Source organism: Canis lupus, chromosome 33, assembly GCF_048164855.1.
Source record: "Canis lupus baileyi chromosome 33, mCanLup2.hap1, whole genome shotgun sequence".
In the NCBI taxonomy this organism is placed as follows: Eukaryota; Metazoa; Chordata; class Mammalia; order Carnivora; family Canidae; genus Canis; species Canis lupus.
The window spans coordinates 29,640,729-29,667,817 of NC_132870.1; the positions used below are offsets into that span (position 1 = coordinate 29,640,729).

At 38.0% G+C, this 27,089-nt stretch overlaps 1 protein-coding gene and 1 long non-coding RNA gene across 3 annotated transcripts in view; one reads left to right on the forward strand and one right to left on the reverse strand.

Moving 5' to 3' along the window:
- Positions 1–11,667, reverse strand: part of COL25A1 (collagen type XXV alpha 1 chain) — a 446,466-nt gene extending 434,799 nt beyond the window's left edge. The window contains exons 1-2 of the mRNA XM_072810760.1: positions 10,611–11,667; positions 9,421–9,490 (exon numbers count right to left, since the gene is read on the reverse strand). Of these exons, the coding sequence (XP_072666861.1) occupies positions 9,421–9,490; positions 10,611–10,907 (367 nt within the window). The 5' untranslated portion in view covers positions 10,908–11,667. The remainder of the gene's footprint in view (positions 1–9,420; positions 9,491–10,610) is intronic.
- A 280-nt stretch (positions 11,668–11,947) lies between these two features.
- LOC140623977 (uncharacterized) lies at positions 11,948–26,919 on the forward strand. Of its 2 annotated transcripts, none has more exons than XR_012023546.1 (4): positions 11,948–12,242; positions 21,141–21,244; positions 22,230–22,462; positions 24,776–26,919. It is a non-coding gene; the product is annotated as an uncharacterized lncRNA (long non-coding RNA). The 2 variants fall into 2 exon arrangements; XR_012023545.1 differs by having other exon boundaries at positions 11,952–12,242; positions 22,296–22,462.
- The last annotated feature ends 170 nt before the right edge of the window (positions 26,920–27,089 follow it).

Below are 27,089 nucleotides of genomic sequence, written 5' to 3' on the forward strand. Positions count from 1 at the left end.
TTAGTACCTGGTCAGCCTTCCTATCTTTACTGTTTTACTGATAATTGTCCTCTCTCAGAAGACAAAGTAACTAAAGTTCAGTTAAAAAGAGAAAAGTCATTTTTCTCTTCCAAGACTTCCTGGAAGTCCATAGGTTAAGACTATATGTATTAAAGACAAAATAAATTGCTCACGAAAGCTCAATCATTTGTATAGCTGCTATTTCATTCTATTATCTGTCCAATAAGGTGTTGCACTTGGCCAAACTACTGTCCACAACTAGCTACTCAAATGGCAAATGGCATTGCTGATGACTGGACACTCATTTCAATGGGAGGTAGAGTATTGCCTTTCAAACTGCCTTTTGCAGTACTTGTTACAGTGTGACTGTAGCCAGATTTACACTTTCTCTGTGAAATGTACTGTATCATTCACTATTGGATAAAATATTGTTGTTCATGCCTAATTTTTCCCTCTTATTATTTAAACATAAATATCCAATCCATATATTCCCGTTGTACTGTTAATCTCAATTTTAACATATAAACATTATCAGTTTAACACACAAAAACCAAATCAAATTTAAAAGTCTCAAAGATCTTAGATGCATCTTTAATATCAACTCTCCCAATATACTACTTGAGGGATAGTTATTTTTTATATACTACTTTATAAACTAAGTATTAACCATTAGTTTAAACAAATCAACTGCTTTAAATACATACATTTTTAAAAGGCTATGGATTGCCATAACTTGGTGATAAGGTCCCATATTAATACCTAGAATTAAGTAAAAGTAATCTAGAATAAGTAATCTAGAATAAGTAAAAATACAAAGAAATTTGAAAAAAACACGGAAAACTTATAAACAACAAGAATAATACTAAACCTGAAGGCTTAAAAAATAAGTGACTTTAAGAAAAAGGACAAGGTGGGATATTGATTTTCCAATGAACAGTATTATGCTCAGTTACACAGTGCACCTCCCCAGCTTTCCAGTGCGACTACCATTATTACATCCCTTTTGTTGGACTGCTACAATCCATGAAAGAAACACTATTACATTAAGAATCATTTCTGGATTCTACTAATTTTTAATAAATGATTTTGCCTCTATCATTCCTAGTAAAGTTTCTAGTTACAGAATTTTGGAGGCGAGTTCTGTGTTAAAAAGTATATGGCATCCTTAGACTGGGAGCTAAGATTTATTGGACTTCCAGTGATTTTCTATTAGTATCCTAGGGTGTCCTAAGGTTCTTTGGAAATACCTCAGGGGCTACCATGGAGGAGGGAGCTGGGAAGCAGAAAGAAAGAGGATGTGGGATATTGGCCTCTGTCCCCTCAGATCTCTGAGGTCAATCAATGTAGCTAACATTGTTTCTGATTTCATTTACCAAGTTAGAATCTTCTGTAGAGAACTCTACAATAAGCCCTAGAGATACACAGATACAAACCAGAACCCTGACCATGGAGCTCATAAATGACATTGGTAAATATGGACTCCCTACCCCTTCCCATAGGAAGTAGAATACAATTATATCATGAGACCACTTAACAGTTCAGGTCAGGTTCTGCCCACAACAGTCTCCTGATATTTGACCTACTTCATTCATCTGACCACCCCTCCCCCCAACCAGATTGATAACCATCCTCAGAAATGTAGTTATTTAAGAAGTTTGTTTCCATTCTAGCTTCATCTGCTTGGACCTTGAGCCCTAATTCTTTCAGTAAAAAAATGAGTTTTAGTATTACAAAGTACACTTAGCCCTAGAGTTTGCCAGCATTTCTAGCATGACTTTAAAGTCAAAAGGCTGGGTTTTTGTGTGCTTTGTGGAAATGTTTTACCTTATGATCATATCATGCACCTATAATAATGCCGGCTGGATGCTAGAGCCCCTGAGACACAAATTGGAGTTTCATAATTCCTAGAAGGGTTATACAAACAACTTACCTTTGACAGCTGCCAGACTGACCTAAAATACAGAAATGCTGGGAAAGAACTGTATCAATTTTCAAAGCATATTTCATTCTAGCATCTTAAGGATCAAAAATAAGAACACAATTCTGGCCCTGTAACAGATCTGAAGGAGGGACTCCTAAAAGATTTTTCTCTCCCATTCATTGTTACAAAAAGCAAAACAGGATGCTGGAGACAGAGCTGTAATGGAGAATTCTTCTGACTCCCTTTACATTATAATAAGAAATCTAAAATACCAGGCTTGCCAAAAATAAAGGTAAAGCGATTTGATTCCAAGAGATTACAGGATATAGGTGGCTTTTCTTCCTCCCCTTTTACTCCTCTTATATGTGAACTCTTTGATAAAGAAAGAAAAAATACTCTATCCCTGCCACAACCAGGCCACTTCCAGTTAGACATATTCTGACTCTCAATATTACCATAATGTGCAAACTAGAGCTGGCTACAATTAATTAGATTTACTCAGCCACTTAGCCTAAATATGAAAATTGTACTTAAATATGTGCTGACCACATTTCAAATATAAGAATAAAAACATTGTGTATATAACCCAGAAACCTAGAGTTTCTAAAATCTAAATTATTAATGTCCAAATGAACAGACACCATTTTTGGCATTCCTGGCAATCAGAGTAAATAAACAATCAGGCTAAGGAATACAATATGAGAAAAATAAAGAATGCATTTCAACTATCATATGGTAACTGAAGTTGATATAGACACTACAGATGAAATGATGTCAAAATCATGATAGTGATTCCAAATGATTCTTGATTCTGAGAAATTACAAAAGATGAGCACAAAATCACCACCTGGTAAATTCAACTATATTAGTTCATTTATTCTAGCTGTTGGAATACTAGCCTCAAGTTCATATATGTGAAGTTATCTATTATCTACTAAATAACCAAACTTTTTGACTATTACAAATATGAAATTTACTAGATTGTTTTAAGTATCTTAAAGCTCATAGGATATTCTAGTCTTCAAATATAAGTGGAAGAAATTATTTGCTTCCTCCATTAATCTTTTGCATTGCAAACAGAAGTCAAGAAATCAGCTAGGAATTTAACTGGGAAGGAACTGCCAGAAGTCCTATTATTCAGCTCAGTACCTCCTCCCTGTGGTCAAAAGGGAAGATGCCTGCCATCTGGTGGCATTTCTTAAAGGAATCCTATATTTAGATGACTTACAGAACAGTCCTTTGAAAGAATATACAATATCAGTGAAAAGTACTCAATTTTAATTTGTAAGCAATTCCACTTCTGCTTCCCACTCTTCTGCATTACTTTTTTAAAAGTCAATTTAAAATGTTTTTTAACTGCAAGAATGCTGAACACGTCCCAAATGAAGCAACTGTACATATCTAAGAATTCAATATGCAGGTATGCCACAGTCATTGTTAACACACATTGCGGGGGAAAAACATGTTAACTATTATGATTAATTAAACCAAACAGGGAATTTCACCCATATTGGTAAACCAGGGAGGGTGGGGATACATGTGTGTTTAGCCAGCACCTACGGACAACAGCCTACAACCCAGACCAACTCATGCATTGTTTTTCACATTCTCAACCTCCATCAAATCACCAAGTAATGTTTATAGAGTGGTAGGATGGAATAAAGACACTTTTTCATAATAGGTTTTGGATGGTTTCCTCTCAAGATAACAAAGATTGATGAGTGTCTAGTGAGGTTCCCCCTGAAGCAGGAAATGGCCCTCCCAGATTATAAAACAGTCCTCATTCTGGCATGTTTCCCCACCAGCTCTCTATTTACCTAATTTTGCCTATGAAAAGATGCCCTCCTTCTTTCTTTCTAGACCTAATTTTGACATTCAAACGGTGTTTTTTTAAATGCCATGTAGTTGATTTTGCCATTAGAAACCAATCAGAAGTGCAAAAGGTTAGTATGGCCCTGTGAAGCTACTTCTCTCCACACATTCATCAAATGAGCTAGAAAGAATTAACTCCTAATGCAAAATGTATACCCTTTCCTTAAATAATCCCCAGCTCATTGAAAAACAATTAGCCAGGTAAGTAAAAGAAAAGATTTCAAGAACTTGCTTCTTAATAACTTTTAGACAAGAGAAAACAGAAGAGAAGCTAAAAACAAGAACACTGCTTCAACAGGCAATTTGTCCCTGGTCCTTTGGGTGACAGGGCATTTTGCCAGCTGCCATTATTGAAGCAACCAAAAGTGTTACACCCAAACTGTTGTCCTCATTAGGACTGAAACCACTTAACATGAATGCTTTGAGGTGCTTGGATGTCATATTGTATTGTTTGGCTTTACCAAAATAGAGGAAAGCCTGCTATTCTCATTTAAATAGCATGTATAGCATTTTAATTTGCTTTCTTTCTGCAAACCATTTCTGACTATTCTTTACCTTACATAATTGAAAATCTACACATTATTATGCCCTTACTTGCACTCTTTCCATTCACTGTGCAGCTGGTGAGGAAAAATGTACAGCATAAGTGAAAAACCATGTTCGTAGGAAATACAAGTTTCATATGATAAAGTAAATTTATGTTCACAAAGCAATATAAAGGTCTCCTCATATGATGGGAAGGGGTGCACAACCTTCAAGCTACAGTTAACATTTATTTCCACCAAAAATTGAGACGATGCCGCAAAGCCAGCCACGGGAGGCTGTATCACACTCACATACATGAATCAGAGGAACTTTTCCTTGTCTACATTTACTCTTTTATTTTTGTTTAAAATCATTTTTATAGACTTGCAGGGTATATAGGGACCTCCAAAGTTCTACAGTATCTCTTTATTATCTCTAGATAAACTTTCCAAACAGATGACTAGCCATGCTCCATTTCATCATTATCAGTGAATGGAGAGGAGCCAGGTCCATTGGCACTGTTCAGTACCACCAGGCAGGAAGTTTTGACTCTTATTCAACCCAAATCTTGCTGTTTCCAGAAAAAAAAAAAAAAAAAAAATGTAGTAGAATAAATCACCTATCTACCACAAGACTTTATATATTAAAGTCACTCTTTTGTTTCATTTGCATATCAGTATAGCCAAATTAGGTATCTAATTTGACCAAAAATTCTTGGAAAGCCAAAAGCCAGGTGAGGTAACGCAAAGCAGCTTTTTATCCATTGCTAGAGCTTTTATTTGTAATCAAGAGCCAGATTTTCTTATATCATGATTTCCCCTACGCTGAATTTCTCCATCTGCCTACCCCACCCCAGGAAAGAATAGAACAAAAAAGTCCTTGGTATTTACAACATGAAAGAAATTGTGGTCACGTGCTCCAAAGCACATAGTTATTTTTCTTGGCCGCACTTGTCATGACTGTAAATTCATGTCATTTTAAAACAAATGTCTGTCATCCTCATTGAAATGTAAGCTCCATGGGGGCAGACACCAAGTGTGTCTCGTTTATCAGCATATTCCTAGTATCTAGCCTCACATTTGACACACAGAAGGCTCTTTATAACTAGAGAAGCAACAAATGCACTTCAAAACCATTCTAGTCCAACACTCCTATTTTGGGGCTATGAAAATAGTCTATAAAAGTCATTCTTGGAAATGACTTGCCCAAGATTATATAACATGTTAATGACAAAGCCAGGATTATAACTAGATTCTTTACTGCCCATTCACATTCTCCATCCATTATGACACAGAGGTTCTTATATCTAATACCCTGGCCAAACCACACCACTGATGAGTAGGATACAGAAACATTTCTGATCTAAACATCTTTTAGTTGGCTGCCTGGCTCCCAGTGTTCTTAACCAGTTGGAACATGGAAACCCTGCTATAAATGTGCCTGGTTTATACATACTTTATGTAGGGCTCCAAGAACAAAACCCAAAACAACATCTATAGCTATAGCAAACAGCCAATTTATTCTCTCCTATGAGTGTCAAGTTTTAAGAAGCCAAGCCACAGATGCCAGCTGAATTTCTATGGTTCAGCTATTACTAAATCAAATATTGTCCTAAGTAGAGCTCCACTTTATATGGCTTTTTAAATTTTATTTTAGCGTTTCTTTAAAGCAAATATTCAAAAAATAGAGCTTCTCCTCAGCATATGAAAAAAATAACTGTAAATTTTCAGGGGTCAACAAAGGTGATTTAAATTAGAGTACAGTAATGGTTACCCAATTCTATAAATTTATTTTAAAAATTATTTTAATTAAGACACTTAAAATGGGTAAATATAAATTATACTTCAATAAAGCTGTTAAAAAATAAGTGTGAAAATGAGTCAGTTCAAGTGCTTCTTTTAGAAAACATTTGGTATCAAAACTATAAAGACATATCTTCATACTCTTCTAAGCACAAATTTTAACTACTTCAATCATGGTTTACCTACAAGGGCAAAAGCTTTTCCTTCAAATTTGATAAAAATAATTTAGTAGATTAATATAAATATCTGAAAAGAACCAATCTCCATTGATGTAGCACTAAGAGATACTGACTTAAATGATTATCTGCATGAATTCTCTACAGATCTATTTGCTTAATTAAGCATAGTATTCTAGTTCAAAGCCTGCCATTAACTAGCCATTGGGTTTTGGGCAAGCTATATACATTTCCAGGGCTTTTTTCCCACCTGTATCATGTGTCCCCATGGACCAGATAAGAGTTAAGTAGTATATATTATAAAGAATAATAACTGCTATCATCTAGTGAATAACCACTAAGAAGTCACACTTTAGGTAAATTATCAATCTCTGAGAAAGGTAGTGTTAGCCACTTTTTTTTGCAGATGAGGAATTTGGAACATGAGAAGTTTGACCAAGGTCCTACAGTTATTTAGTAGTAGACCTAGGATTCCAATTCTGCCCAGCTCCAAAATCTACATACACTCTCTATTGTTCATTATACTTTCTGCTTTTGACTTTGTCAGGTATGGGCATGAACCCGACCCTCCTTTACTATGCTAAGTCAATCACCTTCTCTGAGTCCAGTTTCATCTGTAATTACGATATTATTAATACTTAACTACCAAAGGTTATTGGGAAGAGTAAATGAGAGTGCTTCCCCTAAAATTAAAAACTATTCAATTATAGTCTCCCATCCCTCTCCCACAAAAGTTCCTTCTTGTGGTAAAAAAAAAAAAAGAAATCTATAAATTCTAGGACTTCCTTGCACCCTACCTGGATAAGCCTCACGGAGACTAAGCTCTAACAAAAGCAATTAAAGTGAACACAAACAACACAGCATTAGTCCTTTGCTATCAGTCCTTGGCTCTATGACGGAGACTGTCAACAGAGTGTCAACTTCAAGGGGTGGGCATCTGTCCACAGGAACTGAGCTGAGGTCACAGACTTGTCTCACTCTGCCCTACAAACAGATGTCTGGGTGACAAGTCTTAGTCACTGCAAACCAGGGTAAAAGCCAAACCAGGTGGGAAGCTCTATATCTCCTTTCTAATCCATTTGGCCAGGCCATTCATTCCCTAAGACAATACATCACTAACCATAATTCAAAATAACTGGTTTTCCCCTAGGATACTATTTTCAACATAAGGTCTTTATTTTGATGATATCTAATTATTCCACAAGCAGAAAAAAGCATATCTGTAATAATGATTTATCAGAAAGAAACCTATTTGATTCTGCATATTGACTGGAATGTGCACCTTCAAATATTTACCTTACAAGTAACCTGGTGAAATTTGATGTAATGTGGAGCTCTAGTGGTGGCAAGAAAGTAAAGCAGCCATTTGTAAGAGCCAACAAAAAGCCAAGGAAATCACCATTTACCATTTATCTATGTGTTATTATGATAAAACCACCACTTATTATTAAATTAATACATAAAGAAGAAATGGTTCAAAATAATATTCCAAGACAATATAAAGTAAACTCTAAATGTAATGGCTTTCCTCCAGATTACAAATTAGACCTCAACAACTAATTTACACCAAACATCAGGAACCAGATTTAACCACAAAAAACAACTTAGTGGTTTCACCAAGTTCACTAAGAATCCTATTAATTAAATACTAGCTATTTTTCACATAGCTAACGAGAATACTGTACACAGAAAATTCTGGACTCTAAGTGGTATAATCAATGAAGTCCTGTACCAACTGTCTTGGGAATTTAAATAATCCCTACAGACTGATGAGGTTATTAGAAGTTAATTCCTGCATTAGAAAAGTGCCTTCCTTGAATTTCTGACTTCTGAGGTCTATTCCAACTTAAAATGACCGAGAATGAAACCTACAATGTCAAACATTAAGTCTTTGTTTTCTTGTTATCTAATGTTTATGTCTCCTCAATTGAAAGGGCTTCCTTAAATATATGTATATCTACAGCTCCATTATGGTCAACAATGTAGCAGAACATAAATAATAAAATTTTTATGATGTACAAGCAGGAGTTGACATTTGAAACTTCTAAACATGGTGCCTGGTTTAGCCGTATCAAAATAAGTTATCATGAGAAAAAAGAAACAAAAAACCTCAGAATATGAAAAAATACAGCACCTAGCCTTTCCATATATAAGTATCTTAGGTATCGTGTTCCTGAACATTAAAGAAAATGTTAACAGACTCATTTTCCTATAAGTGATGATGAAAAAAAATGAAAATGCTCATAAATGCATTAACAACATTTATCTGAAATAAAAATCTCAAGACTCATGGAAGATTTTCATCGCTTATATGTCAATTGAATCCACTAGATGTTTTCCAATGGAGACATTCCAATGGTTCTTTCACTGCTAGAAAGCTACAGTTGATGGACTACCAAGACTCAGACGTTTGTGAATGTAGATTTAATGGTTACACAGGAGTTTTTATTCATTGATGTCTCTCTTCTCTATCCTTCTATTAATATGCTGTCATTAATAGAATTCCCTAATGCTACACAGAAAAATGAAAAGATACAACAGCTTTTTCTGAGAAGTCATCAAGAAGGCAATAGTCTGTAATGAGAAGCTCAAGATAAAGAACTAATTTCCTTTCAGTCCTCATCATTAACAATAGGATAGGAGAGAGAATATTTTTGATAGAAAAGAACAAAAGCAGGTGTGGAAGTTAAGGTAATTTACTAACATAACCTTAAGTCAAAGGGAACAAATGGAAATCTGTACTAATGTAATACTGGCCACCAGGGAATTCAGAATCTAACATGTTCTGCAGTCCTTTCCACCACAGACATGAAAACTGAATAAAAATGAAGAATATTTTTCAATCTGTGCATCTAAGAACTTTGTCTTTGTATGCCATCTTGCCTATATCTTCCTTGGTGATTATCTCCTTTGCTTTCCTATAACAGGCATTGGTATGCTGCTTAAAATAATATTTGGGGCTTTATTTGCCATTCTTTGGACTGAAACATGTTGATTTTATTAAAGTAAGTTGGGCCTGCATTCTTTCTTTACTATTATTACAGGTAGACTTGACAGATACAGGACTTTTGTTTTAAAAATGCTCTGCTATGGAGGAAACCTTGTTAAATAAGTTCCATTTTACCTGCTGGGCAGTTGCACTCTGAAGGTGCTTCTCTGGCAATTCTTATTTTAGCCATATGTTCATAGGATTTCTGTAGGAAAGAAGAGGTATTATCATCAGTTGCATGGTAGAGAAATGGATTCTTTAGGAACTCTCTGGCCATATGCTTGATTTACTAGCATTTGATAGCCTGCATAACTAACCTTTACATATGGACTTGGACTTTAGTCAAAAGGTAACAGTACCCAAGCCCTATAAAAAGAAATGACTACTGACATGGTATCAAGACTACTGGACTTGTACAATATTTTCCTCCATTCTTCAACTACCACCACCCTTCTCTTTCTCCCTCAGCTCAAGCATATGCAGTCAATGCAAAAACTTGGCTTTAACATGTTGTAGCTTTAGGTAAGTTATGGGTTTGAAAATAGCCAATATCTTATATATGAAGGTCAAGTGCTTATCATGTTGTGCCATAACCACTGCCAAACAGCCTCTCTGTTGGAAGAGCAAACTCCAGAAAACCCCCGAACTCTAGTCTAATGCCACCCTTGGTTTTGATAAATGTAAGCTAGATTCCTTTCAACTCTCAACTGCAATGGCTCTGCATTCATAAACACCCTTACCACTGCATCCTTTATTAAAATAAAAAAAAAATAAGCTACAGCTACAGTTTTTTCTTTTTAAACATAAAATATGAAAACATTTGATGTGTGAAATGATCGATCTAAAATCATATATAGGGTCATTTCACTTTTAAGAGTGATTACCATTTGTATATTAATAGTACCTATAGACCTAACCTTCTTATAACATATGAAGGACATAACCGATGTTATCTCTGCAAGGAATATTCTCCACAAGACTGGGAAAGATTCTTATGTCACTCTAGGAAACTAAAAAAGAGATAAAATGCCACCCTGCCATTCTGGCCACCCTTCCCTCTTTCACATATATATGTATATATATATATATATATATATTAAGCATGCAAACATTAAGAGTGAGGATAGATGATAGAGACAGGGTGATATCAAAGGACGTGCATATACATATATATGCTACAGGGAGCAGAGATAGATGGTCACCTAGCGTATGCACACACAGCCACACCAAGTATGCATATGGGAAGGGTAAAGGCTGGTCGTGTACACAGAATCACGCCTGTGCAAGATATTATCCACGTGCAAAAACACCCCAGCCTTTCACACCTGAGCCAGAAGTCGCTCCACTTTCTCTTGCACCATTGCTTTGAGCTGATCCAGGCAATCGGGAAGCAGATGGACGGAAGTGTCCCCTTTTGCGGATTCGAGAGCAGCGATCCTCGCCTGGAGGTGGTTGGTTTTCACCCCCAGGTACAGACAAGACATCACGGCCACCACTGACAGAAGGGCCGCCAGGGCGGTGCACGGGGGCACGGGCCAGGCACAACGCTGCCCGGCGGGTCTCGGGTTCTCGGAGCCTGGCTCCCGACCTCCACCCTTCCCTGCATGCTTCTTCACCAGCATCGTGGAGGGATCAGCTGCCTCGGCTTCGCCTGCCACTCTCTACCACTTCCAAGAATCTTGAAAGGAAAGAAAAAGGACGATTCCTCCAAAGTTCAGTCTGGGTGGCTGCACAACTAGTTGGCGGCGACCGAGCCGGGGCGCGGAGATGGGGCTCCGCTCTCAGCGCCGAGACCAGCAGACGTGGACCATCCTCTCTCCGCTTCCTTCTCTCTCCCGGGCTGGGAGTGAAAAGCACCCTCAGTCCGAGGACTGGTGGCAAAAAAAAAAAAAACAAAACAAAAAAAAAGATAAAAACCGGAGTGAAGCCCACCCGATGGCCCTCCTGGCCCCTCAGGGGACGGACACCGCGGAAGGGGTCCCCGAGAAAGGCGCCCCGGGCCCCAGGGACAGCGCGACAGGAGCAGCGGGGGCCGCCGCTCGCCCCCGCCACCGAGCACCCGACCTGTTGCGTCTGTTAGTTTGCCCTATTTCTGCCTATTCAGTGTTTTTCCGCACGCCGACCTGTTTGCCACCTAGACTCAGGTCCAGGCAAGAAAGGCTGAGAGAGACCGCGAGAGCGCAGCGCAAAAGAGACGGCGAAGGGGGAGAGGAGAGGAAAACGAAATAACCCAAGGAGCCGAAGTCGCGGCTGCCCGAAGTATCTCCGCAGCCTCGCGCGTGCGAGCCTTAAATACCCTCCGGGATGCTCGTGTGTGTGTGTGCGTGTGTGTGTGTGTGTGTGTGTGTGTGAGCGCGGGTGAGTGCGCGCGCGCTCCGAGCGCGACGGCCCTCCCCCGGCCCCCTCCCGGCGGCGCCCGGCCTCGGGCCTCCAGCCCCGGGCTCCCGCTGCACGGCGCCCCCTTCCCGGAGCCCCGGCGGAAGCCGCCTCATTAGCATAATGTATTCACCTTCGCCCTGCCCGCGGGCTCCGCCGGGGACCCTCCGAGGGGGCGGAGAGCTCGAGAGGGGAGCTGAGCGGGAGGTCTACATTAGCATAATATATGCAAATAGCGGAAGCGGCCACCGTGATTGGAGGGGAGCCCGGCGACCCCTCCCCCTCCGCGGAGTAACTTCAGCGTCCCCTAGGGCCGCGTCTCCCGCCTGGGCCGGGGGCCGAAGCGGGGTCGGCTGTGAGGAAGGCGGCTGCTCTGCCTTATCCAGTCTCGGCCCAACGACCCCTCTTTATCCCTGTTAAATATGGAGAAATGGCCTCCGGGAGGGAAGACGTGAAGCAGAGAAAGCTCTGGCTCTCCAGATCCTCACTCCAAAGCTGCGGCGGGAGCTACCGTGACCTTCCCCCCCTCCTCGTTCACTTTCCCACATGCCCCGAGGCGAAGTGTCTGACTGACGCCTGAGGTAAACGTCCCCACTTCCCTCCTCTCCCACGGCCGCGCTGCAGAGCCTCCGACTGGGGGGAAGTTTCTCTCCCTTCCCCCCAGTTTCCTTCTCTCTTGAACGGGGCTGAGTCTCCTCCTCCCCTCTCGGTGTTCCTAGTCTGCACTAGGGTGCTAATGCGTTTTCCTGATTCCCCGTTTTGTGGGATTGAAAAAGGCAGCGTGGAGGTACACACATTTCTCAGGATTTAGGAAAGTACTGAAGAATGAGGTCAATTTTTCCTTTTACCTGACTCTCCTCCTTCTGGGTCAAATTACAAGATCTCTAATAGGATTTTGGAAAGTAGGTAACAAATAGCATTATACATCTAATTGACTTCGAAAAAGAAAAAATCGTACCTCTTATTCCAAAAAGTCCCTTCTTATCTCCTCCTTCCCACGAAAAAATTATCACTATTTTTCTTATCCTTCTTAATTAAGCTAGTGTCAGGTCGATGCTCATTAATGGAAGCAATCAAGGAAATACTGCACTAAGCTGTCTCTCACAAACGCAAAAAATATGGCTAGGTATGAAGCAGGGTAAAGACGTTTCAACATTTGTTTTTGGAGAAGACAGGAATGAAAAAAGAGTAGGAGATAAAATAGACACAACATCGGAGGAAAACAGTGAATTGTGCTATAAAATCAAAGGCAAAATTCCTTACAGTTGCCTTAGACCATTGTTTTAAAGGGCGGTCCCAGATTGGCGACATCAACTGAGACAGAATCAACTGACACCTACTGAATCAGAAACTACTATTAATGATTCAGAAGCACAGATCTGTGTTGTAAGGAGTCCTCCAAATGATTTTGATGCAAACTCAAGCTTGAGAACCACTGGTGTAACACTTTACAAAATTTTTGACAATACATCGTCTCATAACCCTGTGATGCCAGTAAGGAATCATTGGCCCCATTTTACATATAAGGAAACAATTTTCAAGTCACATTTAATTGTGATTAAACGTGTTTCTAAGAAATAGCAGCCACAGAATAGGTACAAATTTTAATATGTCAACTCTTTTTGAATTACCAGTTACCGCTCTAAACCATTCCTTGGTCTTCTTTGCAAGTATTTTCCTCTGCTCTCTGAATGTTTAGGTCCTTAGGTCTCCTTAGGTCTTTATCTTATGCCATCTTCTAACTCCGTACACAATCTCCAATGGTGCTCACAATTATCATCCATAAACTGATGAGAAATAAATCCATATCGCAAGCCCAAACCTCTCCCCCAAGCCTCAGACATATATAGCAAACTGCCTGTTAGATAATTCTACTTGAATATCTCCTAAGCAATTCAACATAACCTGCATCTTACCTCCAAACTCTACCTTTTCCTTTGTTTCCCATCTCAGTAAATGGAGCTGCCATCCACCTAGTGTCCCCAAACCAAAATACCACCAATAAGCCTTGCCTTCCAGCTTGCCCTCCTCTCCTCATCTACTTTAATTCCTTCAATACTTTCCATTGTCCGTAGGATGGAAATAATATGTCTTACAAATCACCACCTAGTGTCTGTCATCTCCCTTTTTTCAGCTCATATTCCCCCTCACACCCTCCATGCTACCTTCTCTAAAGGAAGTATGGAGACAGAGAATGAAGAACTTTCTTTGGGGTAAGTCACCACTCTTATGAAATTTCAGTAGAAAGGCCATTTTTTGTGTTGACTAATGTTGACAGTAGGTCACACATTTAATTTGGATGGTGCAGTGTTCTTATGACACTATACAAATTGGCCATGAGAAGGTACATTAACAGCTCTTTCAAGCTCTCAGAACTGTCAGATCTTAGTAGAGAGACAGAGTTGGAATTTTGTGGACTTGGGATCTTTAGCCAGAGGATTAGTTTTGTTTTATTTCTTTGGTGGGCACAATACCTCAGAAATGTACCAGTCATTATCACTAATATTTCAAAATCCAGTAGATTCTCTGCATCAAGCCCAGGGAAGACATGGATCAAGAAAGCTCTGGGGATCTAAACCCATATTGTTGTATAGAATCATCAGAGCACAGTTGTTTTGGTTCCTAGGTGGAAAAGCTTTCAAAAAAGTAAAAATAGCACTAAAAATGTTATAGTCCAGCTGACTCAGATTTGCCTAAGACTGGTATCAGTAGTAAGAAAAGGCAAGCAGCTAGTTGTAGAATAGATATGTGATTGGAAGAATAATGGACCTCTAAAGATATCCACATCCTATTCCCCAAAACCTGTAAATGGGGAATGTTTGGATTTACAGATGTGATTAAGTTAAGAATCTTGTGATAGGGAGGTTTTCTTCTACCATGTGGGTGGCCCCAGTATAACCACCAGGGTCCTTTTCAAGAAAGAGAGTCTCATAGTGAGAGGAGATGTGACCACAGAAGCAGAGGTCAGAGTGATATGAATACTAGCTTAATACTAGCTTCAAAGATGGAAGCAAAAAAAAATATGGGCAGGCCCCAGAAGCTGAAAAAGTCAAGGGATGAATTCTCCCCTAGAACCTCCAGAATGAATGCAGCCTTACTAACCCTTTGGTTTTAGAACTTCTGACTATTAGAACTGTAATTAATGTGTTTCTGTTGTTGAAGCCCCTGAGTTTATGGTAATATGTTATCACAGCAATAAGAGCTAATAGAGTCTCAGTCACAAGAAGTCAGTCTTCATCTGCTACGGCATCCTAAGCACTATTAAAACCACTGTAATGCCCTATAACTCAAGCAGGCCCTGCAATAACAATCCCTGTCTCTCAAATGTTTGTGCATTCCTATTTTACTGACACACCCATTGGGAAAGAATTGGAGATATATGCCTTCTCCCATGATATGTAAAATTAGGATGCCTTCTACTGAAGCATATTAAACAGAATAAAATATGTTCTGTTTCTTTGATGCCTTCCATTGGTGCAACTCAAAAACAATAAACCAGTCAAGCTGTAAAGCTACTCTCATCTCTTCTCCCTAGCCTAGCCCCAGTCATGACCCAGGACTCAACATTACTGCTAGCACTACTGTTACCTATCTCCAGGCCCCCGAAAAAAAGAAATAAACAGACTTCTCATAGAGAAACATAGAAGGAAGTTGAAGTGAGAAAGAAGGTGAACAGAAGAAAAACAAGATAAAGAGAAAAAAAAATGAAGATAGAAGAAAAGAGCTTTTTAAATAAGCAGAACTGTTTGGTTTTTGGTTTTTGTTTTTTAAGAAAAAGGCATCGTCCACTCCTATTTGACTCTAAGAGGCTGATCAATAGAGAATATATAGAATGAAGGTGAACTAGCACATACTCAAAATATCAATGTCTTATGTGTAATGTATTTTTTTTTTTTGAGATTTACTTATTTATTTGAGAGAGAAAGAGAGAGCATGTGCAGGCGGTGCTGGCGCCAGCAGTGGGGCGTAGCAAAGGGAAAAAATCTCAAGCACACTCCCTGCTGAATGCAGAGCCCCACCCAGGACTTGATCTCAGGACACTGAGATCATGACCTGGGCCCAAATCAAGAGTTGTCACTCAACTGACTGAGCCACCCAAGTACCCTCCAGTGTCTTATGTGTATTTAGAAAGATTCTCTGACCTAAATAAATAGCTGGAATAATCATGTTATGCTGTTTTTAGATATTAATTATATGACACAGAAGTATTTTACTTGGTTAGAAAATATCTTTTAGCAGCACGAATTTTTAGGTACCTAAAACCACAATTTTAACCAAAGTTCGCCACCACAGTTCTCCAACAGAAGTAAATGTGTGAGAAGGTTTGTGGCCATCTTTGCACACCCACAACCACCCGCTGTGTACTTTAATAAAGAAGATGTTGGAATAAATTATGTGTCGTATTGAGCATGCTATTTCATAAACTTCAGATGAGAATGTGGTCCCAGAGAAACATCTTTTAAGAAGACAAAGTTTCCCAAATAGAATGGAGTAGGCAGTGAAGTGAATTTAGAAGATGCAGTTCTCCCACAGCCAGGCAAATTTCAATAAATCACAAACAAATTATGAATATCTTTAGGAACAGAAGAGCAGAAAAGTAGGATTTGGCTCTAGTGACACGCTGAAAAATTCCTTTTCAGACAGATCAAGGTACTGATCCCATTTACACAAGCCTGGTTAAGCAAGGGGTTTATAACCGTATGACTCCAATCATCTAGATAACACAAGCCCTTCAAAATCCCATTCCTCTCTGAAGAATCAGTTTTATGTTTGTTTATTGTTCTGTATTTGTTTTGTTTCATTTGGAGGAAGGAGATGAACTTTTTTTCTCATACCTTAAATAATAATTTTAACTATTAATTAAATTAAATTTTAAATTATTATCTTATTAGTCTTAAATAATAAGATAATAATAGATTTTCCCAAAATTTGCTAATTTAATGGCTGATTCTAACAAAAGCAACTCTTCATCAAATTTACCAAATCAGGGACACCTGGGTGGCTCAGTGGTTGAGCATCTGCCTTTGGCTCAGGTTGTGATCCTGGAGTCCCAGAATGGAGTCCTGTATTGGGCTCCCACAGGGAGCCTGCTTCTCCCTCTGCCTATGTCTGCCTCTCTCTGTGTGTCTCTCATGAATGAATAAATAAAATATTTTTTTAAAAAGAAAGAATTTACCAAATTTGCCAAAAAAAAGAATTGTAATGCTATGTGAACAGAACATATTTGTAGCATTGATTCAGATCATGGTTACAAGCACAAACTATAAGGCCAGACTGCATGGTTCATAACTCACCTCTGCCATTGAATAGTTGTGTGACTGTGGATAAGTCACTAAAACTTTTCTGTGCCTCAATATTCTCATCTATAAAACAAATATAATAATAGGTTTGCAGTGAATAATATGTGTAAAGCATTACAGTGTCTAATACTAAGTGTATTGTAAATTTTAAATCTTATTGGTGCTATTATTATTATTACTTTGAAAGTGTGGATCTACTAATCCACAAACACTATAGGGCAAGAAAATGTATATTCTTATACTACGAGGCACCTCTATATTCCTAATCATGATTTTAGTCCTATCTCAGTTTACAAGAATAAAATAGCATTAGGGCAATCTTTCAGCTATTGGATGATTTGAAGAATTCTCTAATCCAGGCAACCGTTAATGTGTTTTGTATCATTTTAGAATAGTTTTACCTATTGTGGAACTTCATAAAAATAGAAGGATATGATATGTATTCCTATATGCCTGACTTCTTTGCTTAACATACTGTTTTTGAGATTTATCCATAATGTTGTATGTAATGCCATTTTGTTTATTGTAAAGCAATAGTCCATTGTATACAACACCTTGTTTATGCATACACTTGTTAGTGGACATGTGAATTGTTTCCAGTTTTTGCTATACGAATGAAGCTTCTATATATATTCAATGCACAAGTTTTTTATTTTGTATATTTCCAAAACAAAAAAATTTTTTCATGTAGAAACGGCTAAGATACTTTTTATGAAGAAGAATAAAAAAGACTTAGATCTATCAGATAGCAAAATAAATTATAAAGGTATAATAACATAGTTTAGTTTTACTGCAGAGGTAGAAATTAAGCCAAAGAAACAGAATTAAGAGACCAGACACTAACCCACACAGAATGGGAAAGAAATGACATTGAAGAGCAGTGAGGAAAAGATGGACTTTTCAAACAATTCAACTGGAACAATTGTATGTTTGCATAGAAAAAAAAATTAATTCAATCTTTTCTTCATGGAATGAACAAAAATTAAAAGCAGATGGTTTATAAACCTAAATATAGAAAGTAGTAATATCAAATATTTAGAAGATGATGGAGAATATCTTCATAACTTTAGATTAAGGCAAGGCTTTTTGTAAATAAGTCATAGAAAGCACTAGCCAAAGATGAAATGATTGATAAATTGGAATACATTAAATGAAGAACTTTCATTTATTCAAAAAGAAAAATATCCAGACAGCCCAATAGAAAAGTAAGCAAATGCTTAAATAAGCACTTTTACAAAAGGAAAACTGCAAATAGCCAACAAACATTTTTAAATGGTGTCCAACCCCATAAATAGGAAAATTCACATTGAAACCATCATATTGTACCACTACTCACCTACCAGAATGGCCAGATAAAGGAGACAGGCAGTAACAAATGTAACAAATGTGGAGCAACCAGAACTCTCATACCCTGTCAATTAGAATGGAAATTTGCACAAGCACTTTAGAAAATGGCTTGGCATGATCTGTAGAACCGAACATGCACAAACCCTTTGTGGAAGAATTTTAAAGGGAACAACAGTGAAAGTCTGAGCATCTAGAATGCTCTGTCAATAGAAGCCACATGGCCTTCTGGGAGACCTCAGATGGAGATTAAAGGAGAGTGAGGAAAACATCCATGAGGAAATAGATTCTTGTCATGTAGTAGCAGATGTTGCAACACTATTGCCTACAGTAACATGGAAAGTAGAAAAACTTTATGATGAAGCCAAGAAGATTCCATTCAGAACACTGAAGGTGCCAACAAGTTTCTTCTTATCGTGTGTGGTAAAATATAAAAGGAGATAGATTCAGTAAAGGAATGACTCTTAAAAAGAAACCAGGTATTGTTGCGACTGAGAAATTTTCCATCTTTTCCAGGTGACAATTGATACTACTTTTAAGAAATGGCTTTTGGACAAGATCAAGTCCAGTAACTTACAGAAAAACAGAAAAGCTTAAGTATACTATCTTTTGTTAAGAACTCAGAAATATCTAAAGGGATACCTCAGAGAGCTGTTTAATCAAGCAATAGGGCATATACAAAGTTTAAGGATGCTTTCCCTCAGTGGTCTCAATATAAACCTAGAGTAGAATATGACTTATCTCAGGGGAATGAACCCTGATAATATTTATAAGAGACCAACAAACTTTTCAAGAAAATTATACTGGAGAAAACATCAGCTTTGAACGAAAGGAGAGTACAAAAGGAGCCTTTGGACTCTAAAATCTCTACAGGCAGGAAGCAAGCTAAGAAAACTGTGAAGCTAAAAATACAAGATATATTTCATGGTAAAGAAAAAAATAACTCGAAGCACAGAACCAAAGGGTCAGAAGGCAGAGCCAAAAGTTATGGAGAATCATTCCCAGGAAGGAATAACCCTCAGCCCTAATCAAAGAACTTCTGACATGTGCTCAGGTGAATTTCAGAACTGCAAACCAGTCATTCCTAGTGATATTTTCTTCCCACTTTTAATTAAATAAGAATGACTAAAGCAGTTATTCTATACCTGTCCCACTATCATATGTTGAGCAAGTAATGGGGCAGATAACTTGTTTCTTTAGTTCATAGGCATTTATATGGAAAGTAACTGTACTTAAAGAGAGAAACTTGAAGTTCTCATCAAGGAACCACACCCAAAGAGCCTCATTCACACCTGGATCTCATTTAGGGAATAAAATTCTTGACTTCAAGCTGATGCTGTTCTACAATGAGGATTTGGAGGCCTCAGGAGAGGATGAGTGTGTTTTTCTCTCTCTGAGGAAAGTCTTCACATCATGAAGACATTCAAACAGCCTAAGAAGAAACCCATATGGGCAGGAATTGAAACTTCTTGTCAATAACTAGCACCAACTTGCCAAACTTTGGATTTTTGGATCCTCCTGCCCCTTTTAAGCCTTCCGACAATGGAAGGGCCAGCCAATGTCTTAAATGAAACTTTATGAAAGATCTAGAACCGGAAGTACCCAGGTAAACTGCTCCCAAGTTGCTACCTCACAAAAACTGTGAGAATAATTACTGTTTTAAGCCACTTTGGGGGATAGTTAATTATTAAACAATAGATAACTAATATACCACATCTTGAATATAATGCTAAATTTCCCTTGCATTACTTTAATTTTATCATATACATATATATTCATAAGCAATCTAGTATTTAGCTTTATACGTTTCTTTATATAAATATAGTATGCGTATAAGTGTAGGTTTTTTCAACATTGTATTTGAAATATCTATTCAAGATGTCACTCTCTTCAAACATTTTTATAATTGTACATATACCATTATGTGATTATACCATACAATGTATAATAAGCATTCTCACCGTTTACCTCTAACTGACAAATTTAAAAAACAGTGAAAACTACAGAAACTGTGGTAGAACTTTCCTTGCCACTCTGGTCCTGGTCCTGGTCCTGGTGGCGCCCTCCTCTGGCTAGTCACACACTTGCTTGAGAAACCTTCTCTATAGATGAGTCACTTCTCTACAGGATGAGTCACTTTTGATATCCCATACTAGGTATTGACTGTTACATCAAGTAGTAAGTGTAAACCTTTTAAATGACAATTAGTATAACGGTGAATGACTTCTGATTTTGTTTTTAATTCTGTGGATTGTGTTTAAACAATTCAAAAGTATGTTCCTGATTGTGAGATACTAAGTGGTATTGCACAGTTGTCACTTTATTGAATGTGTACAACAGTCCCATGAAGTTGATAAAGTGTACCCTTGTATAGCTTCAGGTGGCTAGAATTAAAATTGATGTGTTGTTGCAAAATTTTTTTTTATTTATCCATTCTTCTGTTGATTGATATTTGGGTGTCTCTGATATTTTCCTTTTTCCCCTCCATTTCAAGTATTGCTGCTATAATCATTCTTTTGTACATCTATTTTTACACAGGTGCAAGAATTAATCTAGGCTATTATATTACTTATCTCTTGTGCAACAAATTTTCACCAAACTTAGCAGCCTAAAACAACACACTTATATTATTTCACAGTCTATATAACAGGAATTTGGAAATGGCTTAGCTGGGTGGCTCTTGCTCAGAGTCTCTCGTGAAGTTGAAGCCAGGATGTCAGCTGCAGCTATAGTCATCTGAAGGCTTGACTAGGGCTGGAGAATCTTCAAAGATGGCTCACTCACGTGGTCCATTAACATGGCACGAAGCTCTAATTTTTTCCTTACTCTTTTCAGGAGACTGCAGTTCCTTGTCACTTGGTTCTTTCCAAAGGGTTGTTTGAATGTCCCTATGACATGGCATCTAGCTTCTCCACAGAACAAGTGAACCAAGAAAGAGGGTAAGGGAGAAACTTCAATGCCTTTTATAACCAGTCTTGGAAGTCACATACTGTCATTTCCATCATATCTATTCACTAGAACTGAGTCACTAAGCCTAGCCCTTCCTCAAATGGCTGAGAACTAAGCCCCACCTATTAAAGGGAGAACTATCAAAGAATTTGTGGATGTATTTTAAAACCACCAGAGCTATATTTCTACTTCATAGAATGTATATATCATCAATTTTGGTAGATAATGTCATATTACTCTCCAAAGCTGTTGTGCCAATTTATACACCCACTATCAATACATAGCAATTTCCCTTGCTTCATATCCTCACCACAATGGGCACTGTAACATTTGTTATTTGCTTATATTCACATATTCTAATAAATCTATGTTAGTTGACATTTCAACAAGACTAGCAAAATTAACTCAATTACAGCACTTATTTCATTGCATTGAGCAAAACCAGATGATGATGGAGTAAGACGTGGATAATGTGAACATCTGGAGGGAATGTATCGCATAAAGGAGGAATAGGCTAAGGCCCTGGAGCGTGTATATACATTGTGTGTTTGAGGAAAAGCAAGGAGGTCAATGTAGCAGAGTAGAATAAACAAGGGGAGAGAACTGGGGATGATGTTGGATAACACGGTGGAAGGTAGATCAAAGAGAACCTTCTAGAACTTTACAGAAAATTCTTTTGGACAATAGAGATACATATTTGGGAGTCATCAGCAGGTAAATCAGTGATCCTCAACTCTGGCTACACATTGGAATAAGTTGGATTGTCCGAAGCCTCGATTCTCACTGTCACTTGAGTTCCTCTGCTCTACTGCATTGTTTCCTCAGGGCCTCTCCCTCTCCACTTAGTCTCTTGTATGGTCTTTTCACATGGTCTCTCCAGCAGGGTAGCTGGGGTTTTTCTCAAAGAGCAGTGTCATTAACACCATCACCACATTTAGTGGTTAAAGCAAGTCTTCTGTCTAACCCTATTTCAAGGGGAGAGGATTTCACAAAGGTTTGGATACTGGCAACATGATTCACTGGAAGCCGTTACTCCAACAGAGTACCACAAAGAGAAGTATGGACACTAAGGCTGTGAAGAACAATGAAAAGATGCTAAATGAATGAGTTCTAGATCGCAGTAGAAGAGTTGTTGGAATGAGTCCATTTAAAGCAGCAAGATGGAAAATTAGGAGGTGGTGGCTGGAGAGTGGAATACTTGATATAAGGTAAGTATTAAAGTTACTAGTAGTGGCAATGTCTGGGGCAGTGTTTCACAGTCCTGGTGGCATATTAGAAATAATGATGCTCAGGTCATATCCCAGGAGATTTTGATATAATTAGGTTGGAGGAGGCCTGTCATTGGTATCACTTAAAATCCCCCTAGCTTGTCTAATTGAGAGCTAATTCTAATTCTAATTGAGGACTACTGATCTAGAATATAACCTTGGATACAAGTGGCTGAGGTAAGCTGTACAACAAGATCATAAGGTTAAATAAAAAACTGAGACAGGAATATTGGAATAATTATCTGCATGGACATTGAAATCATTAAAAAATTTGAAGGGAGCAGTGACAGAGATAGTAAACCTGGGGCTAAAATATTCAAATAAAGAGGATGAGTAACTCCAGGTTTCCAGTTTGTGGATAAGTGATGGTACCATTGACAGGAAAGGAGAAATACAGCAGAAAAACATTTGTAGAGAAAAAGTTCAGAATATTAGAAAAAAATAATATATGACATGAAGAACTGGATATTCACATGCAAAAGAATGATATTGGACCCTACTTCATACCATATTAAAAAGATTAACCCAAAATAATTAGAGTCCTTAATCTATAAAGTCTTTAGAAGAAACATCAGGATAAATCTTCATGACCTTGGTTTGGGCAATGATTTCTTAGATACAACATCAATAGCACAAGCAACAAATGAAAAATATATAAATTTGGCTTCATCAAGATTTAAAACTTTTATGTTTCAAAGATCAAGAATGCAATACAATCCACAAAATGAGAGAAAATATTTGCAACTTGTGTATCTGATTTGGGGGGTTTGCATTTGGAGAATCCAAAGAACTCTCACATCTCCATAATAAAAAAATAAGTAACCCAATTTAAAAATGAGCGAAGAATCTAAATAGACATTTTTCCAAAGAAGATACACAAATGGCCAATAAATACATGAAAAATGCACAACATCATTAGCCATTAGGGAAACATCAAAACTGCAAAGATACTATTTCACATTCACTAAGATGACTATAATAAAAAATACAGATAACAAGTGACATCAAGGATGTGGAGAAAAATTAAAGCCTTCATATACTGCTGATGGGAATACAAAATAGTCAAGCCACTTAGGAAGAGTCTGGTAGTTCTTCAAACTGTTAAACATTAAAAAGAAAAAAAGCGAGTTCAACATAGAATTACTATATGAGCCAGCAAATCTAGTCCTAGACGCTACCCAAGAGAATTGAAAACATGTGCCTACACAAAAACTTGTACATGTATGTTTATAGCAGCGTTATTTATAATAGCAAATAACTGGAAACAACCCAAATACCAATGAATGAATGAATGAATGAATGAATGAACAAATAAAATATGGTATATTCCTACAATGGAATATTATTCAGTCACAAAAGGAATGAAGTGTTTGATACATGCTACAATGCAGATGAACCATAAAAACATCATGCTAAGTAAAAGAAGCCAGACGCAAAAGACCACATATTATATGACTCAATATAATATAATATCCAGAATAGGCAAATCTATAGAAACCAAAAGCATATTAGTAGAAGATAGGATGAGAAAAAGAGAGAAGTGACTACTTCATGGGCATAGAGGCTTTGCCCCAGGGTGATGAAAAATTTCTGAAACTAAAGAGAGGTGGTGGTTGCAAAACATAATGGATACCTTAAATGACACTAAACTGTACACTTCAAAGTGGTTGTGTATTTTGTGAATTTTACTTCCATTTTTAAAAAACTTTATTATGAAACCTCTCCATTAAACCAAGTATTCAACAGAATGAGAACTTTAAGATCATCAAAGTTTAGCATCTCATTGATAGAATATATCTACCAAATATATGCAGTTAGAGTTTATAATCTTGAGAGGGAAATTTTTTTAAATAAATTTTATTCAATTCTCCCAACATGATACGTTTGGCATGTTATTCCAAAATCCTTAAATAATCATCATTAAAGGCCAAAGTGCTTGTTTGTGAAAAGGATATAATTTTTCCAGAAGCATGTTGACATCACAAAGAATATTTAAGGTCTCACTTTTTGAGATTTCATTTACTATAATTAACAGAATACGTAGCTCATTGCTAACATTACATACATTTTCTTACTCTTGTCACTAACATATCTGGTTCTGAGACACAATAAATGAATTCCTGGAAGTTAGTATTAGGTGAAAATCTTGCATGTGGATAGAATATGACATCAGGAAGGGTCTGGCAGTGGGGCTGTGGGCTAAGATCCAGACAGGCTATATATTTTAATCACCTCATTTATTCCATTTTCCAGGCCACCCAATATATAGACAACTATTCCACATCTTGAACCTGAAGAGGAACTTTCTCTGATTTAGGAATCCAAGTCTTACAACAAGACTGATGTTAAGTACAATTTTGTCAACGTGAGTTGGCTACTCTCATGTTATCATAGCAACGAGTCCAATTCAGGGAACCTTACACAACACCAACTCCACAAAGTTCCTAGAGTGACTAATTATTTCTTGTTAGTTACTGCTTTAAGTACTGTAATCAAGCACCATGTGGGGTCTTGTGGGCACCTAACCTCACCACCAAAGTCTGTCCACACCTGCCCCAACTTCCCACATGCAGTCATACAACCTACCTCTTGGTGACCTTCTGGGATCTACAGATGCAAATCCCAATAATGAAACATGCCCTTTGGAGGATGGGCCCAAGGAAGAAGTGTTGGAAGCCTGCGAGATGGGCTTTGGAATTATTTGGTAAGAAATTCCACTGTCCTGTACCCTGAGCATGGTTGGGAGATGGAGAGAGAGTACAGAACAAGCTGTCAATGGGCATATGCCCTTGGCCCAGTAGACCTTTCAATCTGAGGGGAGGGAACTAGCTGGAAAGGGATGTAGACAGGTGCTTTCAAAAGGTGAAGACTGAAGCATAAGATTGGTTCTACTTCAGGCTAATGTTCAGTAGAGCTTTAACAGTTCCATTGACCACAGGCTTAAGAATTATTTTACGTAAGATTAGCCTTATCAGAGTGAGTTATAAAAGAAGGAAGCTGAATGGGGAAAGCCAAGTCACCAACCTGTCTCAGGACAAAGGGTATATCACATGAGGTTTCTGACCTCAGATATTACTGAGCTTCTACTCTTGTCCCTCCAAAGCCAAAAGCACTTCTCAGCTATTTCCCAAGAAAAACCACATATCCAATATGGGGGAGGCAAGGACATGAGGAGAATCTGAGCCAAGGGGCAGTGGGTGAGTCTCCAAGGTCTCCATCTTGTTTTCCATTCTTACCCCACTTTTGGAGCTCTTCCTCCTCTTCTCTATCACCTCCTACATGTGGCTAATGCCCCTGGGATAAAAGACTTCTCAGTTCACCAGTTTATGCTCTTACTCTATCCCTGTTCTCTCAAAGCAATTCCTCACTATCTTGTTAAGTCTTTGATGCTATTAATAAAATGTTTTCCAAATTTTGTAGAGATATTTTAGTTTATTTTACAAGAAAGTTGGGCTGAATTATAGTCAACTATCACTGGAGGTAGAAATCCCAAAATGGCTTTCAGAACTTTGTTTTTTTGGCAAATTGTGTTTCTGTAAATGGACCCCAAGTAGAGTTTCAGGTTTCCTTTGACCAGCTTTGAAAATGCATTACTTAACAAACATTTGTTTAACCAGCACTTCCTGAGTATTGCAACTATTTAAAGCACTATAGTAATCCTCAGAGAAGACAGAAAATTGAAAAAGATGCAAGCTGTGCCATTAGGATAAGGTAGAAGCATGAGGGGGAGTCAGACATGTGTGTAAATAATAAAGGAGTGAAGGAGGAAGGTGAAGTACCAAAATGAACTGAGTCTGGAAGTAACAAGCCTTGAGATTACAAATTGGAACAGAAATGTCATGTTTTGTGAGGACTATAAATCAAAGGTCTCAAAATGGTAGGCCACAGACTGAATTCAGCCCACAAACGTGTTTGCTTTGGCCCACACAGTGTTTTAAAAATAGGAGATTTCCCATTTTAAGAAATCTGGATTTCCATCTTCTGAAAACTCAGAAGATCTGGCAACTGTCCTCATTGCCAACTGGCAGCCATCAACTGGAGCTAGTAGAAGCTGCTTCCTTAGGGAGAGCTTAATTTCTCCAATTCACCACATTTCCCATCAGTCCTACACTGCCGGCCTTCACCCTCCGCAGGCTTCACTTTCTTCATCTAATGGAAAGTGCTGTACAAATGCAGCTTCCAGCCCTTCTTCTTGGAATCAGAGAACAGATTTTAGGCTTTCAAATCCACACCCCCTACACACACACACACACACACACACTCATATGCACACATTTAACCCTATTTTGCTACATAAAAACCGGAGATAACAAGGCCTCACCACCACCCTCTTTCAGTCATTTGTCTACTTTCTGTAGGTATTTAAGATGATGACTTCTGTGTGTGTTGATCTCGTCCCCACAGAAATGAAGAAATGGCGCATTTAAAGATTTGCCACTAATTTTTCCTTGGAAAAGAGAAAAATATCAGGCTTTATTTTTTATGGATTATTAGGGAGAGAAAAGAAGAGACTACAGCTTGCATTGAGGAATGATAAAAGAGAAACAGGACCTTGCCCACGGGAGTG